Raw genomic sequence first — 18,260 nt, forward strand, 5'->3', positions numbered from 1 at the left:
CTGCTGCAGGTCCAGGCCTGCTGACCACGCCAGAGGTCCACAACGACCTGCTGGACTCCAAAATATGGGGCAGCTGGGAGGGCGATGGAGGAGCAGGAGAGGAGGAAGAGGAGGAGGAGGAGGGTCTTCCTCTGTCTCAGAGAGCGAACCTGGCGTCTCGGCTCCAAACTCCAAGTAGGTGTTAAATTGTTTTAATAAAGTTCACGTAACGTGTTTATTCAAACTACGGCGATCTTAAGAAATTCAAAGATCTTCAGTAACTTTATTTCAGAGAAAACTATTTAATGCTGCGTCAAGTAACTTTTACAAAAAAGTTTCTAAGTTAGATATTCTAAAAAAAATCTAATTTAGTTTTTATTAACTCTAAGCCATAAAAGTGAATCACATTATGCATAAGGAATATAATTTGCAAGTTTTGAAGTCAGTTACTGAAATTAATTGAGCGCTTGTTTTTTAGCTGTAGCTGTATTTCTGATAGTTTGTCTTGGAGAGACTAACAGGCCCACAGCATCACTGATCCTCTGCTGTACTCACAACATGAAAACCCTCTTTGCTCATGAACCGTTGCTGTGTCAGAATCGTGGAAGCAGACCCGGCGGCGCCCCCCGGTGCCCATCACCCCCATGCCTCACTACTCTGACATGGACACGCCGGAGCTCAAGAACAAACTCAGCAGGTCAGTCGGTTCATCCTCACTTCCTTCATCATCATCTTCACCCTGAGCAAAGTTTACACAAAGGTCAAGTTGCTTTGTCTTTTTTTTTTTTTTTCTTCCTCTCAATCCCGATCAAGGTGATTAAGTGATGAACCAATCAGATTACTCTCGGCTAAGTCGATCTCAGGCTGCTTCTTTTTTTTTCTCTCTCTCTCTCCTTCCTCTCCCGTCCATCTGCTCACCTTTAACGTTCCCCCGTCCTGCAGCTTTGGCGTGCGGCCTTTACCGAAGCGTCAGATGGTCCTCAAGCTGAAGGAGATCCACCAGTACACCCACCAGCTGACCAGCTCCGAGGAAGAGGAGGAGGAGGAAGGAGAAGAGGCGCCCCTGGGCAGGGCGGTGTCCTGCGCAAGGTTTAAAGAGCCGACGGCGCCCGCTGCTGCCTCGTCCCCTGTCAAAACGAACCAAGAGGAAGCCGGCGATCCGCTCTCTGCCTCCCAGGGCTCAAACGCCTCGTCCACCGCCGCCAGCGACGAGTCGGAAAGGTGTGTGGAGCGATCAGAGTCTGTCTCTACAAACTAAAACACACGTGCAGTGGAGAAGTGTTCAGACCCCAGAGGGCTGTTTATCAATGTATATAGTAACTAGTTACATGTATGCAGCTACATTTACTGGAGTAACTTGAAATCATTTTTACTTTTATAAGTATTTATGCTATGCTGTACTTTTTACTTTTTGTTAGTATGGCTTGAATAAAATTCCTGAGTAACTTCACTGAATGAAGAACAAGCTTGTTTTAACCAAGACACACAGCTGCAGTTTTTAAACTGAGTTTTATATTGAAAGAAATTGATTTGGAAAAATGCTTATTTTGCCTGATGTTGTAATTAAGTTATTTACATGAATTATTTTCATTTTTTTTTTTTTAAATGGCAACATTTTCACATAATTTTATATTTTGGTCTGCCTGATAATGCAGTTTTCAAATATTAACTGATTAATGTTTTGATCAGTTACTCAGTACTTCTGTAGCCTTTTTACCAAATACTTTTTTTACGTGAGTAAAATATGTGGAAGTAGTGCTTCTCTTAGTTAAATACGATTTTCGGGAACTTTACCCACCTATGTCAAATATATAACTTTCCAACTGCAAAATATATTTCATTTGGGATTTCTTACAAACGCAAAGCAGCGTTTAATTGTACAAGTGGAAAAGAAATGATGGATGGTTTTCTTCAGGTCCAACCCTGAGCTGGTTCTCTCCTCCGACGGCGACTCGGACAGCGACGTGTCGTCCTCTCAGGCCGCCTCGCGCCTCCAGGACCGCCTCCAGGCGGTGCGCTCCTTCATCCTGTCCGACTCCGACCTGTACGGTCGGATCCTCCAGTACCAGCCTCTGGTTCTCTCCCAGCTCCAGCAGCAGCTGAAGGCGGCGGGGATCCGCCTGGGCGCCGCCAAGCTGGTGGACTACCTGGACTCGCAGTGCATCACCTTCACCACGGCCAAGCCGGGTCACCACGCGGCCGGCCGCAGGCGGGGGGCGTGGACGGGCCGGGGGGCGAGGGGAGGCGGCAGGAAGAACGGAGCTTTAAAACGTTAGCAGAGAATTTTGATGTAGAAAATGTGAAAAAAAAAATAATTGTCTGGTTAAAACTTGTTTTAAATTCTGAGGCGTTTACACCAATTTAAACTTTGTAAATACTTGATTTTTTTTTTTTTTTAAATTGGTTTCAGGTTTTAGGAGTTAACTTTTCATATGTTGCATTGTATTGTTAAAAATAAATCAGAAGTGTTTGTTATATTGTGCGCAGGATGTGATGGTTATAAATGTTTAACATCCAAAGACCAGCATTAGGTTGATGGGATTCGGGACGTCGCGTGGTGCAGCGCGACCCGGAAACAGAGGCTCAACTCCGGTCCACAGTTCCTTCTTGCCGCCCGTCTCCGTGTCTTTCCTGTCCAATTAATATCAAGTAAAAACCACTAGTGCTGAAAAGATATCTACCGTATTTTCTGGACTATAGAGCGCACCTCACTATAAGTCGCATCTACAAAGTATTTTTTTTAAAAACTGGAAACGTACATATATAAGCCACTGATATCCCAGCTGCTCTCAGTTTTTCATAAATCTGGATTTATTACGGATGCAGCCCCTGCGTCTCCAGTGCCGAACGATGGATGCGTTCATGCCGAGCTTACTTATTTTGACTTCCAATAATTCACTTCCTGTTAAAGAGCCCCCCCTGGTGGTTGAAGAAAAATCCACAGAAAAGCCGCACCAGGCTACAAGCTGCGTGGCTCAAAGTGTGAGAGAAAAGTAGCAGCTTATAGTCCGAAAAATACGGTATTTACATTTCTAAAGAAACCACACCACACAAAAAGTTTTGAAAATGTTTTTTTTTTTCCTTTACTTTTTCAAGCTTTAACATCCAAACACCCAAAACGTACCCAGAGCTGTGCGTGTCTAATTAAAGACGAGAAAAATCCCACAGCTTCTCATACATTGTTCAAGTAGAGAGAGGTGTCCTTTAATGCAGCACAACATGAGGTCAGTTCTGTCAAGAGTCCACATTCAGGTCGCCGCTGCTCCGCTCGGGGACCGGAGGGGACGAGTTTATATTGCACACCCAGATTTCTCTACAGCAGCGTAAAGCACGGGGCTTTAAAATCAGATTCCGAAAAATACACACAGCACCGCGGCCCCCCGGGAGACGGGCTCGTCTCCGGTCACCTCGCGGTCGGTGCCGGTGCGGGCTTGCTTCGTTTTCGGTGGACGCTCTCGTACGGTTACGACAGGTTGGCGATGTTGGCGAGGAAGCGCTGAGCCCACCACTCCTCCAGGTCTATAGGCACAAAGTCTGGGCAGAGGAGGAGAGAAAAAGGAGAATCAGCTTCTGGTCAAGAGTTTGTCGTTTGGCTCAGACTGGAGGTCAGTTTAAAAAAAAATTTTTTTTAAACGTGTTTCAGTGGATGCACCACGCTTCAAACAGAAAGTGAGCAACAGATCAAGCTCAGTGTGAAGGTGGTTAATCCAGAAAGACATTACTGGTAGCCATTTGAAATGTTGATAAAATGTTTCAAAAGTTTAACCAGAATTTTCTAAATCTTTCTTCCTCCTTTCTTTCTTTTCTACATTCAATTCTCCCTCCTTCCTTATTTTTTTTTCTTAATTTCTCTGATTTTTCTCCTTTAATTTCTTACATTTCCTCTTCCCTCTTTTCAATCTTCTCCATTTCACTTTTTCTTGCTTATTTGAACTTCAACTAAGTATTCTCAACCTAATCAGAGGAGATGAACGGTATGGAGTCTCAGTTTGGGTTTCCTGTCTTTATAGGTCAAAGATGATCAAATGGCATCTATTAATTTTAAATAATAAATGATTGGATTATTACTTAAGTTCTACGCTCACCATGAAGCTTTTCTTGTTTTTTTTCATGTATCATTTCAGCACAGTCTTTGGGACATTTAAGACTTAGATTATAGCGATTTTTAGGAGAGGAAAAAAAAAACATGAGCAACAATACAGGAAATAAACTAAAAGGCTTAAAAATGTGTCTGTATACAAAGCAAATGGAAGTCAATATCTGTTTTCAGTTATATAAGAGTGCTGGCTACTTAAGTTAAAAATAATCCATCAGAAATGTTGCAGCTACAAACTGGAGCCGGTTTATCTGGAACAGCCAGATCCTCTCAAACTGAACAGCGAGTGAAACGTTTAGGCGCCGTTTTAAAACCGGCCTCAGGCTGCGTATGGGGGGAAGACAGAAAAACAAACAAAAAAACAGACACAGTGGCATTTGAGTCAACCGGGGTGATAACAGCAGCGCTTCCGAAATCAAGCCAATAAGTCAACACCAGGTGAGATTACTGGTTCAAAGTTCTGCAGGGCACCGAGCGGGAACAGAGCCGCCCGACACAAATCAGACGGGAGATCAGCTTTATGAGGACGGCTGTGCTTTGTGCTGCGTGAGCTGCAGAAGTGGAGGTAACTCACTCTTCATCACAGTGCCGGGGGTCTTCTCTGCGTACTGAACCGGCCCCTTGCTGTCAGCTGACTCCCCTCGGTCTTCCAGCTTCTGCTCCACTTCCTGCCATACTGCACACAGTCAGACACACACACAGGACGTCAGACACTGAGACCAAGACACACACACACACACACAGCTGGACTTCTTAATGCAACCGATTGCAGTGGATTTGATTTTTATCTGCAAAATAAATTGCTTCCAGTTCACAATTTGGGCGCTACTTTAAAATCAGAGTAAAAATACATTCAAATTTGGGCTGATTAATCCGATTAATTGAGATTAGCTGATGATTGAAATAATCATCAACTAATTTAGAAATTGATGATACTGGAGAACATACTTGGAGCAATAATTAATCCAAACCTATACAAAAAATATTTACATTAAAGATTAAAAATAGCTTGACTGCTAATATGTTTTACCCAAAACTCCTCAAGTGGTAAAGACTTAGCATCGCTTGGTTTAAATTCAGTAAAAACAAAAACATCTATTAAGCACCTATTGCTGTTCAACTACTAAAAGTAATCCAAAAAATATGCATATAAACGACTTGAATGAAAAAACAGCAGAATGTGCTAATTTTCCTTGTCCGATTAATCAATTAATCATCAGACTAATCAATAGAATAAATCACTGAGTAAATCAATCATTAGTTGCAGCCCTAATTGAAATAATTTGACAAAATGGAACAAAAGGTCTCAGTGTTTTGCATCTTTAATCAACTTGTTACTTCTCAGGCTGCCGTATCTGAAATCCAAATCCCAGTGACATTACTGCAGGAAAGCTGTTTTAAGGGACTGGTTTTGATTTCTTCTTTTAGATCCAGCAACGACGAAGAGCTGAAGTTTGCGGCAACAAACAACCAGCAGAGTCACATGTTTCCTGGCGAAAGCCCAAAGGAAACAGAAAGTTGCTGATTTACACAAACCCAGCCGTCCGAGCTGTTATTTTCCCACCGAGGGACGCCGGGTCCGCGCTGACCCACATTAAAGTAACTCGAAGCGACCTTCGATTTCTGAAGCGCCGTTGGGAAAAATGGTGCTTAATTACTGTAGACGGGACACATCGAAATTAACTTGAGAACCTGTTCTGGGTTAGATTTAATTACGCCATCTGTTTAACGAGAAATCATAACATGGCGTCACAGTGAGAAGAGCAGAGCTCCTCTGGGGTATTTTTTTCTGAATGGGAATACAAATTTGCCAAAGTCCCTCATATGTGGAAGAAAATTCAAGAAAAAGAGGCCTTTGCCTTGAACGTGCTTTTGACATACATGTCAGTGACTTTGTTTCTGTTCTGCATGATACATCTCTCTCTGTGAGATCTTTTGTTTTGCTTTGTGAATTTTTTTTAAAACATTTTTTTTTTATTATTCTACGGGTCAGGTATCAATTTAAACATGGATTCATGTTTAAATAAAACGTCACTTTCTTAACCTGAGGTCAGGTGGATGTACGGACAGCCCATGTCTCATTTTTACACGATATCAAATTTGAAATGCTTAAAAACAGACGATATCCGCTCCCACGGAATCGCAAGTTCGCATCAAAAACCGCCCTGCTTCCGATCTTCTCGACCTCCGACTCTCACACACTTTGCGCAACAAGATCAACGTCGGCTTCGGGATCAGATCGGGACGTCTGACCCCGCGCGCGCCCCACTGATCCGGTGATCCTTACCTTCGTAGACGAATCTGACGTTCTCCTCGTGCGCCGGTGTGAATCCCTCTGCGGCCGGGCTCTGGTTCTTCTGCGTGGCCGTCCCGTTGTGGCGCTTCCCGTTGAGCCGATTGAAGACGATCTTCGGAGGCGGAGAGCTGCGGGGAGGACGGCGCGCCGATCGTTAGAGAAGCCATATTTGTTGAGGCAAGTTAAGTGAATTGAGGCTGAGGTTTTAACCCACTGGGAGCAAACAGCAGCTGGGAAACCGAGGTAAAACATGAGGTTCACAACAGAACCTTGTTTAGACTGTATAAGAAGGTTCATGCATTCATTTTATGAAAGTTAGTCTTAAATCGTCTCTATTTTTAATGCCATGGAGCAAATGTTGAACTTGTCTTGATCAATGGTTCTCCAATTTTTCAGGGTTTTTTTTTTTATTGACTAGCAGTAGCCCATGTTCGACTGCTGGTCAAGGATATAATGGAAAATTACAACAAGCTTAGTTTCTGTTGGAAGCCTAAATAGATTCCTTCTTATTATAAGAAAATAATCAGGCCAAATATAAGTTTGTGTCCAACAGAAAAACAAAAACAGGTTGTATCTAAATTTCACATTTAAAAACAAATCACTATATCTGATCATAAAATCCAAAAAAGAAGCATAAATTATTAGAAATATTCTGTGTTAATTTGTGTGGTGTAAAGCCCATTTCTGCCACTCGTATCAGTCATTATTATGAGAAAGTATAACAAGATTATGAGAAATACCAATTTTTCCTGATATGCAGCCGTCTTTGCTGAATAATAATAATAATAATAATAATAATAATAACAATAATAAAAAAATCAGAACTTGGACATTTTTTATGAAAGCCCATCCCCCCCAAAAAAATAAACAACAACCCCAAAACAAAACAAAACATTATTATTCATTATTATTGAGTCGCGGAAAATGACTAGCATATGAAAGGGCTCCAGAAGATGTGGGTTTACAGGTAGAACCTGATTTTACAACCGATCATGAACGCCCCATAGAAACAACGTTATAACACGTCGAAATGTGACTCTAAAGTAAACGTAGACAAAGGTTTGACCTGAGAGAGTCTCTAAGGGGGAGAGCGGGTCTAAAAGGAAAATAAAAAACAGAAACGTCCGATAATGGAGGCAGGCCACGTCGAGGCGTTACATGATCGCACTGCTAGTCCACGTGGGAAGAAGTATTTTGGGCCCACGCGGCTGCCAGCGCGAATCGCGTAAACAAAACTCCATAATTACAGGTGCGGTAATAGAATAAAGACGGAGTGTACTCACTTTGAGGTGAGCCAAGAGGTGGGCTTTAGCTTCAAGTCGCTGAACTTGCTCTCGACCTGCTGGGTGGGACCTGAGGTGAAATCCAACTGTTTAACCTTGTGCAGTTAAAAAAAAAAAAAAAAACTCAAACGAGCAAACTTTCCTCCATGAAGCTTCATTAGATAACCCGCCCCGCCTCTCACTCACCTGTCCTCCTTTGTGTAACAAGTTTGCTGGGACCCCTGGTGATTGTGTACATCATGTGATGTCAGGACGCAGTAATAAGCCCTTCAAGTGTGTGCCTCTTCCCCGGTGACCACCTTTAAACTCTTCACCGTAAACTTCCAGCTCGCTCCCCCTGACGCAGCGCGTCCTGCTTTGCGGCTTGTGGCCTGGGGTCAGCCGCTCTGAGGTCGGCCAGAAGCCTGCATGGGACTCGCTCTGTTTGGCTCCGTCAGCTGCTGTGTTTTATAGCAGTGCGCTCCGAACCGGCTGCTGTCCTCCGGGTGCCAATGGGACCACTGCGTGTTCTTTAGGGTACTGTGTAGGTCATTCAAGGAGAACCCGGGTCCAGGGTGCCGGGGACCGTGCACAGGAGGAGGGATGAACGCTTCCTGACGCCTGAGCACTGTGACTCTCTGAGCCGGACACTGTATCTGCTGAACACCGCTGCAGCTCCGAAGATGACTGCAATACGCCCGCTCCTCTGACAGATTACAAGGGCGAAGCGCACTTTACTTTCATAAGGACTAGGAACTATCACGCTCGTACTTTGTGAAGCTACTCATTGAAAATTCTAAAGCTTCCGGTGACGAACTTCAAAATAAAACCCTTACGCTACCAGTAAAGGTTTAACCATCAAAAGGTACATCGTTAATCCACTCATTTAGAGGACAGACTAGACATTTTTGGAGTCCCCTAGGGGTCAGTATTTGGATCAGTATTGTTTATTAAACACTGAAATTGCTTACGAGACACTTTATAGCCTTTTTATCAACTTTATTTCATCATCGTATCTAAAAAAAAAAAAACAATTGAAACAACAAGCAACGTAAAACATCGAAATATGTTATTTGAAATGTAGATCTTTTTCTCTTTAAACAGTATCTGATCAAATATTGAGGTAAAAGTATGTAATTAATTAAATAAAATCAGTGTTAAACAAATGATGCATGTATAGTGAATTGTTTAAATATGTTATTTTAGTACAGATTTATCTTTTTTACTGGAACATTGTGCAATAAAACCCCCCAGAAATTGATGTTTTAGATGCATTGTTTTACTGTTTGAGGTTGCAACACGGTTTTGTTAGTGAATTATTAAAGCGCTCTGTAAAATATATTTTAAACAAGTTTAAAAGAAACACTTGTTTTAAGATTACCCTTAATAACACAAAACATTTTTCACTATGCCTTTATGGGTTGTTGTGATGCTGGCGAATACAGCGTAGGCTTTTATTTTGAAGTTGAAAACCCTTGGTTTCCGCTAGCCTTGTTTCTCTTTAATCTACGTAGGCGGAACCAAGTGTTCACCTTTCACCTAATAAACCACTACAAGCAGAGACCAAATGTTTTCCAGTCCGCGTGGTTGTTAATTAACAAAGTTTCACTACACAGTGGCTCAGCATTTCGTGATTATTTAACAAATGCTCTCCGGTTTCCATGGATACTTAGCTCTACGGTGGCTTAATTGTTTCTAGCGGGATCCGTTAATAGCATCACTCTGGGATCTAAGGGCCGTAAAGCACAGGTAGCAGCTGGTGTTCCGGTGAACAAAACCACCTGAGTGTCAGCCGACCGTCTGCGTTTAGCTCCTGGAGCTCAGCGGAGACGAGAAGCGGCTCAGACAGGCTTATCTGCGGTGATATCCAATACTACTCAGTCACCCTCCGCCTCCCCCCATTCATCCACACTATCTGGGTCAGACAGCAGCGAGTTAATCATCCACAATGCTACAGGGTTAACAGTGAAGTCAGAAAACTTTTGCTAGATGAATAAATGACACCTCCTTAAACTAAACTGAACAAACAAAANAGCCATAAAAGTGAATCACATTATGCATAAGGAATATAATTTGCAAGTTTTGAAGTCAGTTACTGAAATTAATTGAGCGCTTGTTTTTTTTAGCCGTAGCTGTATTTCTGATAGCTTGTCTTGGAGAGACTAACAGGCCCACAGCATCACTGATCCTCTGCTGTACTCACAACATGAAAACCCTCTTTGCTCATGAACCGTTGCTGTGTCAGAATCGTGGAAGCAGACCCGGCGGCGCCCCCCGGTGCCCATCACCCCCATGCCTCACTACTCTGACATGGACACGCCGGAGCTCAAGAACAAACTCAGCAGGTCAGTCGGTTCATCCTCACTTCCTTCATCATCATCTTCACCCTGAGCAAAGTTTACACAAAGGTCAAGTTGCTTTGTCTTTTTTTTTTTTTTTCTTCCTCTCAATCCCGATCAAGGTGATTAAGTGATGAACCAATCAGATTACTCTCGGCTAAGTCGATCTCAGGCTGCTTCTTTTTTTTTCTCTCTCTCTCTCCTTCCTCTCCCGTCCATCTGCTCACCTTTAACGTTCCCCCGTCCTGCAGCTTTGGCGTGCGGCCTTTACCGAAGCGTCAGATGGTCCTCAAGCTGAAGGAGATCCACCAGTACACCCACCAGCTGACCAGCTCCGAGGAAGAGGAGGAGGAGGAAGGAGAAGAGGCGCCCCTGGGCAGGGCGGTGTCCTGCGCAAGGTTTAAAGAGCCGACGGCGCCCGCTGCTGCCTCGTCCCCTGTCAAAACGAACCAAGAGGAAGCCGGCGATCCGCTCTCTGCCTCCCAGGGCTCAAACGCCTCGTCCACCGCCGCCAGCGACGAGTCGGAAAGGTGTGTGGAGCGATCAGAGTCTGTCTCTACAAACTAAAACACACGTGCAGTGGAGAAGTGTTCAGACCCCAGAGGGCTGTTTATCAATGTATATAGTAACTAGTTACATGTATGCAGCTACATTTACTGGAGTAACTTGAAATCATTTTTACTTTTATAAGTATTTATGCTATGCTGTACTTTTTACTTTTTGTTAGTATGGCTTGAATAAAATTCCTGAGTAACTTCACTGAATGAAGAACAAGCTTGTTTTAACCAAGACACACAGCTGCAGTTTTTAAACTGAGTTTTATATTGAAAGAAATTGATTTGGAAAAATGCTTATTTTGCCTGATGTTGTAATTAAGTTATTTACATGAATTATTTTCATTTTTTTTTTTTTAAATGGCAACATTTTCACATAATTTTATATTTTGGTCTGCCTGATAATGCAGTTTTCAAATATTAACTGATTAATGTTTTGATCAGTTACTCAGTACTTCTGTAGCCTTTTTACCAAATACTTTTTTTACGTGAGTAAAATATGTGGAAGTAGTGCTTCTCTTAGTTAAATACGATTTTCGGGAACTTTACCCACCTATGTCAAATATATAACTTTCCAACTGCAAAATATATTTCATTTGGGATTTTTTACAAACGCAAAGCAGCGTTTAATTGTACAAGTGGAAGAGAAATGATGGCTGGTTTTCTTCAGGTCCAACCCTGAGCTGGTTCTCTCCTCCGACGGCGACTCGGACAGCGACGTGTCGTCCTCTCAGGCCGCCTCGCGCCTCCAGGACCGCCTCCAGGCGGTGCGCTCCTTCATCCTGTCCGACTCCGACCTGTACGGTCGGATCCTCCAGTACCAGCCTCTGGTTCTCTCCCAGCTCCAGCAGCAGCTGAAGGCGGCGGGGATCCGCCTGGGCGCCGCCAAGCTGGTGGACTACCTGGACTCGCAGTGCATCACCTTCACCACGGCCAAGCCGGGTCACCACGCGGCCGGCCGCAGGCGGGGGGCGTGGACGGGCCGGGGGGCGAGGGGAGGCGGCAGGAAGAACGGAGCTTTAAAACGTTAGCAGAGAATTTTGATGTAGAAAATGTGAAAAAAAAAATAATTGTCTGGTTAAAACTTGTTTTAAATTCTGAGGCGTTTACACCAATTTAAACTTTGTAAATACTTGATTTTTTTTTTTTTTTAAATTGGTTTCAGGTTTTAGGAGTTAACTTTTCATATGTTGCATTGTATTGTTAAAAATAAATCAGAAGTGTTTGTTATATCGTGCGCAGGATGTGATGGTTATAAATGTTTAACATCCAAAGACCAGCATTAGGTTGATGGGATTCGGGACGTCGCGTGGTGCAGCGCGACCCGGAAACAGAGGCTCAACTCCGGTCCACAGTTCCTTCTTGCCGCCCGTCTCCGTGTCTTTCCTGTCCAATTAATATCAAGTAAAAACCACTAGTGCTGAAAAGATATCTACCGTATTTTCTGGACTATAGAGCGCACCTCACTATAAGTCGCATCTACAAAGTATTTTTTTTAAAAACTGGAAACGTACATATATAAGCCACTGATATCCCAGCTGCTCTCAGTTTTTCATAAATCTGGATTTATTACGGATGCAGCCCCTGCGTCTCCAGTGCCGAACGATGGATGCGTTCATGCCGAGCTTACTTATTTTGACTTCCAATAATTCACTTCCTGTTAAAGAGCCCCCCCTGGTGGTTGAAGAAAAATCCACAGAAAAGCCGCACCAGGCTACAAGCTGCGTGGCTCAAAGTGTGAGAGAAAAGTAGCAGCTTATAGTCCGAAAAATACGGTATTTACATTTCTAAAGAAACCACACCACACAAAAAGTTTTGAAAATGTTTTTTTTTTTCCTTTACTTTTTCAAGCTTTAACATCCAAACACCCAAAACGTACCCAGAGCTGTGCGTGTCTAATTAAAGACGAGAAAAATCCCACAGCTTCTCATACATTGTTCAAGTAGAGAGAGGTGTCCTTTAATGCAGCACAACATGAGGTCAGTTCTGTCAAGAGTCCACATTCAGGTCGCCGCTGCTCCGCTCGGGGACCGGAGGGGACGAGTTTATATTGCACACCCAGATTTCTCTACAGCAGCGTAAAGCACGGGGCTTTAAAATCAGATTCCGAAAAATACACACAGCACCGCGGCCCCCCGGGAGACGGGCTCGTCTCCGGTCACCTCGCGGTCGGTGCCGGTGCGGGCTTGCTTCGTTTTCGGTGGACGCTCTCGTACGGTTACGACAGGTTGGCGATGTTGGCGAGGAAGCGCTGAGCCCACCACTCCTCCAGGTCTATAGGCACAAAGTCTGGGCAGAGGAGGAGAGAAAAAGGAGAATCAGCTTCTGGTCAAGAGTTTGTCGTTTGGCTCAGACTGGAGGTCAGTTTAAAAAAAAATTTTTTTTAAACGTGTTTCAGTGGATGCACCACGCTTCAAACAGAAAGTGAGCAACAGATCAAGCTCAGTGTGAAGGTGGTTAATCCAGAAAGACATTACTGGTAGCCATTTGAAATGTTGATAAAATGTTTCAAAAGTTTAACCAGAATTTTCTAAATCTTTCTTCCTCCTTTCTTTCTTTTCTACATTCAATTCTCCCTCCTTCCTTATTTTTTTTTCTTAATTTCTCTGATTTTTCTCCTTTAATTTCTTACATTTCCTCTTCCCTCTTTTCAATCTTCTCCATTTCACTTTTTCTTGCTTATTTGAACTTCAACTAAGTATTCTCAACCTAATCAGAGGAGATGAACGGTATGGAGTCTCAGTTTGGGTTTCCTGTCTTTATAGGTCAAAGATGATCAAATGGCATCTATTAATTTTAAATAATAAATGATTGGATTATTACTTAAGTTCTACGCTCACCATGAAGCTTTTCTTGTTTTTTTTCATGTATCATTTCAGCACAGTCTTTGGGACATTTAAGACTTAGATTATAGCGATTTTTAGGAGAGGAAAAAAAAAACATGAGCAACAATACAGGAAATAAACTAAAAGGCTTAAAAATGTGTCTGTATACAAAGCAAATGGAAGTCAATATCTGTTTTCAGTTATATAAGAGTGCTGGCTACTTAAGTTAAAAATAATCCATCAGAAATGTTGCAGCTACAAACTGGAGCCGGTTTATCTGGAACAGCCAGATCCTCTCAAACTGAACAGCGAGTGAAACGTTTAGGCGCCGTTTTAAAACCGGCCTCAGGCTGCGTATGGGGGGAAGACAGAAAAACAAACAAAAAAACAGACACAGTGGCATTTGAGTCAACCGGGGTGATAACAGCAGCGCTTCCGAAATCAAGCCAATAAGTCAACACCAGGTGAGATTACTGGTTCAAAGTTCTGCAGGGCACCGAGCGGGAACAGAGCCGCCCGACACAAATCAGACGGGAGATCAGCTTTATGAGGACGGCTGTGCTTTGTGCTGCGTGAGCTGCAGAAGTGGAGGTAACTCACTCTTCATCACAGTGCCGGGGGTCTTCTCTGCGTACTGAACCGGCCCCTTGCTGTCAGCTGACTCCCCTCGGTCTTCCAGCTTCTGCTCCACTTCCTGCCATACTGCACACAGTCAGACACACACACAGGACGTCAGACACTGAGACCAAGACACACACACACACACACAGCTGGACTTCTTAATGCAACCGATTGCAGTGGATTTGATTTTTATCTGCAAAATAAATTGCTTCCAGTTCACAATTTGGGCGCTACTTTAAAATCAGAGTAAAAATACATTCAAATTTGGGCTGATTAATCCGATTAATTGAGATTAGCTGATGATTGAAATAATCATCAACTAATTTAGAAATTGATGATACTGGAGAACATACTTGGAGCAATAATTAATCCAAACCTATACAAAAAATATTTACATTAAAGATTAAAAATAGCTTGACTGCTAATATGTTTTACCCAAAACTCCTCAAGTGGTAAAGACTTAGCATCGCTTGGTTTAAATTCAGTAAAAACAAAAACATCTATTAAGCACCTATTGCTGTTCAACTACTAAAAGTAATCCAAAAAATATGCATATAAACGACTTGAATGAAAAAACAGCAGAATGTGCTAATTTTCCTTGTCCGATTAATCAATTAATCATCAGACTAATCAATAGAATAAATCCCTGAGTAAATCAATCATTTGTTGCAGCCCTAATTGAAATAATTTGACAAAATGGAACAAAAGGTCTCAGTGTTTTGCATCTTTAATCAACTTGTTACTTCTCAGGCTGCCGTATCTGAAATCCAAATCCCAGTGACATTACTGCAGGAAAGCTGTTTTAAGGGACTGGTTTTGATTTCTTCTTTTAGATCCAGCAACGACGAAGAGCTGAAGTTTGCGGCAACAAACAACCAGCAGAGTCACATGTTTCCTGGCGAAAGCCCAAAGGAAACAGAAAGTTGCTGATTTACACAAACCCAGCCGTCCGAGCTGTTATTTTCCCACCGAGGGACGCCGGGTCCGCGCTGACCCACATTAAAGTAACTCGAAGCGACCTTCGATTTCTGAAGCGCCGTTGGGAAAAATGGTGCTTAATTACTGTAGACGGGACACATCGAAATTAACTTGAGAACCTGTTCTGGGTTAGATTTAATTACGCCATCTGTTTAACGAGAAATCATAACATGGCGTCACAGTGAGAAGAGCAGAGCTCCTCTGGGGTATTTTTTTCTGAATGGGAATACAAATTTGCCAAAGTCCCTCATATGTGGAAGAAAATTCAAGAAAAAGAGGCCTTTGCCTTGAACGTGCTTTTGACATACATGTCAGTGACTTTGTTTCTGTTCTGCATGATACATCTCTCTCTGTGAGATCTTTTGTTTTGCTTTGTGAATTTTTTTTAAAACATTTTTTTTTTATTATTCTACGGGTCAGGTATCAATTTAAACATGGATTCATGTTTAAATAAAACGTCACTTTCTTAACCTGAGGTCAGGTGGATGTACGGACAGCCCATGTCTCATTTTTACACGATATCAAATTTGAAATGCTTAAAAACAGACGATATCCGCTCCCACGGAATCGCAAGTTCGCATCAAAACCCGTCCTGCTTCCGATCTTCTCGACCTCTGACTCTCACACACTTTGCGCAACAAGATCAATGTTCGGCTTCGGGATCAGATCGGGACGTCTGACCCCGCGCGCCCCCCGCTGATCCGGTGATCCTCACCCTCGTAGACGAATCTGACGTTCTCCTCGTGCGCCGGTGTGAATCCCTCTGCGGCCGGGCTCTGGTTCTTCTGCGTGGCCGTCCCGTTGTGGCGCTTCCCGTTGAGCCGATTGAAGACGATCTTCGGAGGCGGAGAGCTGCGGGGAGGACGGCGCGCCGATCGTTAGAGAAGCCATATTTGTTGAGGCAAGTTAAGTGAATTGAGGCTGAGGTTTTAACCCACTGGGAGCAAACAGCAGCTGGGAAACCGAGGTAAAACATGAGGTTCACAACAGAACCTTGTTTAGACTGTATAAGAAGGTTCATGCATTCATTTTATGAAAGTTAGTCTTAAATCGTCTCTATTTTTAATGCCATGGAGCAAATGTTGAACTTGTCTTGATCAATGGTTCTCCAATTTTTCAGGGTTTTTTTTTTTATTGACTAGCAGTAGCCCATGTTCGACTGCTGGTCAAGGATATAATGGAAAATTACAACAAGCTTAGTTTCTGTTGGAAGCCTAAATAGATTCCTTCTTATTATAAGAAAATAATCAGGCCAAATATAAGTTTGTGTCCAACAGAAAAACAAAAACAGGTTGTATCTAAATTTCACATTTAAAAACAAATCACTATATCTGATCATAAAATCCAAAAAAGAAGCATAAATTATTAGAAATATTCTGTGTTAATTTGTGTGGTGTAAAGCCCATTTCTGCCACTCGTATCAGTCATTATTATGAGAAAGTATAACAAGATTATGAGAAATACCAATTTTTCCTGATATGCAGCCGTCTTTGCTGAATAATAATAATAATAATAATAATAATAATAACAATAATAAAAAAATCAGAACTTGGACATTTTTTATGAAAGCCCATCCCCCCCAAAAAAATAAACAACAACCCCAAAACAAAACAAAACATTATTATTCATTATTATTGAGTCGCGGAAAATGACTAGCATATGAAAGGGCTCCAGAAGATGTGGGTTTACAGGTAGAACCTGATTTTACAACCGATCATGAACGCCCCATAGAAACAACGTTATAACACGTCGAAATGTGACTCTAAAGTAAACGTAGACAAAGGTTTGACCTGAGAGAGTCTCTAAGGGGGAGAGCGGGTCTAAAAGGAAAATAAAAAACAGAAACGTCCGATAATGGAGGCAGGCCACGTCGAGGCGTTACATGATCGCACTGCTAGTCCACGTGGGAAGAAGTATTTTGGGCCCACGCGGCTGCCAGCGCGAATCGCGTAAACAAAACTCCATAATTACAGGTGCGGTAATAGAATAAAGACGGAGTGTACTCACTTTGAGGTGAGCCAAGAGGTGGGCTTTAGCTTCAAGTCGCTGAACTTGCTCTCGACCTGCTGGGTGGGACCTGAGGTGAAATCCAACTGTTTAACCTTGTGCAGTTAAAAAAAAAAAAAAAAACTCAAACGAGCAAACTTTCCTCCATGAAGCTTCATTAGATAACCCGCCCCGCCTCTCACTCACCTGTCCTCCTTTGTGTAACAAGTTTGCTGGGACCCCTGGTGATTGTGTACATCATGTGATGTCAGGACGCAGTAATAAGCCCTTCAAGTGTGTGCCTCTTCCCCGGTGACCACCTTTAAACTCTTCACCGTAAACTTCCAGCTCGCTCCCCCTGACGCAGCGCGTCCTGCTTTGCGGCTTGTGGCCTGGGGTCAGCCGCTCTGAGGTCGGCCAGAAGCCTGCATGGGACTCGCTCTGTTTGGCTCCGTCAGCTGCTGTGTTTTATAGCAGTGCGCTCCGAACCGGCTGCTGTCCTCCGGGTGCCAATGGGACCACTGCGTGTTCTTTAGGGTGCTGTGTAGGTCATTCAAGGAGAACCCGGGTCCAGGGTGCCGGGGACCGTGCACAGGAGGAGGGATGAACGCTTCCTGACGCCTGAGCACTGTGACTCTCTGAGCCGGACACTGTATCTGCTGAACACCGCTGCAGCTCCGAAGATGACTGCAATACGCCTGCTCCTCTGACAGATTACAAGGGCGAAGCGCACTTTACTTTCATAAGGACTAGGAACTATCACGCTCGTACTTTGTGAAGCTACACATTGAAAATTCTAAAGCTTCCGGTGACGAACTTCAAAATAAAACCCTTACGCTACCAGTAAAGGTTTAACCATCAAAAGGTACATCGTTAATCCACTCATTTAGAGGACAGACTAGACATTTTTGGAGTCCCACAGGGGTCAGTATTTGGATCAGTATTGTTTATTAAACACTGAAATTGCTTACGAGACACTTTATAGCCTTTTTATCAACTTTATTTCATCATCGTATCTAAAAAAAAAAAAACAATTGAAACAACAAGCAACGTAAAACATTGGAATATGTTATTTGAAATGTAGATCTTTTTCTCTTTAAACAGTATCTGATCAAATATTGAGGTAAAAGTATGTAATTAATTAAATAAAATCAGTGTTAAACAAATGATGCATGTATAGTGAATTGTTTAAATATATTATTTTAGTACAGATTTATCTTTTTTACTGGAACATTGTGCAATAAAACCCCCCAGAAATTGATGTTTTAGATGCATTGTTTTACTGTTTGAGGTTGCAAGACGGTTTTGTTAGTGAATTATTAAA

The 18,260-nt window shown here is 42.7% G+C and overlaps 4 protein-coding genes across 6 annotated transcripts in view; 2 read left to right on the forward strand and 2 right to left on the reverse strand.

Moving 5' to 3' along the window:
* The window catches only part of slx4 (SLX4 structure-specific endonuclease subunit homolog (S. cerevisiae)), a 12,454-nt gene extending 10,000 nt beyond the window's left edge, over positions 1–2,454 (forward strand). The window contains exons 13-15 of one of the 3 annotated variants that reach the window (XM_016666349.1): positions 577–676; positions 922–1,200; positions 1,892–2,454. In XM_016666349.1, coding sequence (XP_016521835.1) covers positions 577–676; positions 922–1,200; positions 1,892–2,255 — 743 coding nt within the window. In that variant the 3' untranslated portion in view covers positions 2,256–2,454. The other 2 variants (XM_016666350.1, XM_016666351.1) reach the window with 2 other exon arrangements.
* Positions 2,455–3,037: 583 nt separating this feature from the next.
* On the reverse strand, positions 3,038–8,531 carry LOC103131033 (protein FAM195A-like). Its single transcript, XM_007542580.2, has 5 exons — positions 7,841–8,531; positions 7,655–7,724; positions 6,363–6,499; positions 4,650–4,751; positions 3,038–3,513 (listed from the first exon to the last, which is right to left on the reverse strand). Exons 1-5 carry the CDS (start codon positions 7,893–7,895, stop codon positions 3,443–3,445), a joined length of 435 nt encoding a protein of 144 aa, XP_007542642.1. The 5' UTR covers positions 7,896–8,531; the 3' UTR covers positions 3,038–3,442.
* A 1,331-nt stretch (positions 8,532–9,862) lies between these two features.
* Positions 9,863–11,756, forward strand: LOC107834665 (structure-specific endonuclease subunit SLX4-like; the record flags this gene model as incomplete). The annotated part of the gene is made up of 3 exons (XM_016666348.1): positions 9,863–9,978; positions 10,224–10,502; positions 11,194–11,756. Coding segments are annotated over 3 exons (759 nt in total), but the record flags the coding sequence as incomplete, so codon positions are not given.
* Positions 11,757–12,342: 586 nt separating this feature from the next.
* LOC103131034 (protein FAM195A-like) lies at positions 12,343–18,014 on the reverse strand. Its single transcript, XM_007542581.2, has 5 exons — positions 17,144–18,014; positions 16,958–17,027; positions 15,666–15,802; positions 13,952–14,053; positions 12,343–12,815 (listed from the first exon to the last, which is right to left on the reverse strand). The coding sequence occupies exons 1-5, from the start codon at positions 17,196–17,198 to the stop codon at positions 12,745–12,747; spliced, it is 435 nt and encodes a 144-aa protein (XP_007542643.1). The 5' UTR covers positions 17,199–18,014; the 3' UTR covers positions 12,343–12,744.
* Positions 18,015–18,260: the final 246 nt, after the last annotated feature.

The sequence above is a fragment of the Poecilia formosa genome, unplaced genomic scaffold (assembly GCF_000485575.1).
Source record: "Poecilia formosa unplaced genomic scaffold, Poecilia_formosa-5.1.2 Scaffold711, whole genome shotgun sequence".
In the NCBI taxonomy this organism is placed as follows: Eukaryota; Metazoa; Chordata; class Actinopteri; order Cyprinodontiformes; family Poeciliidae; genus Poecilia; species Poecilia formosa.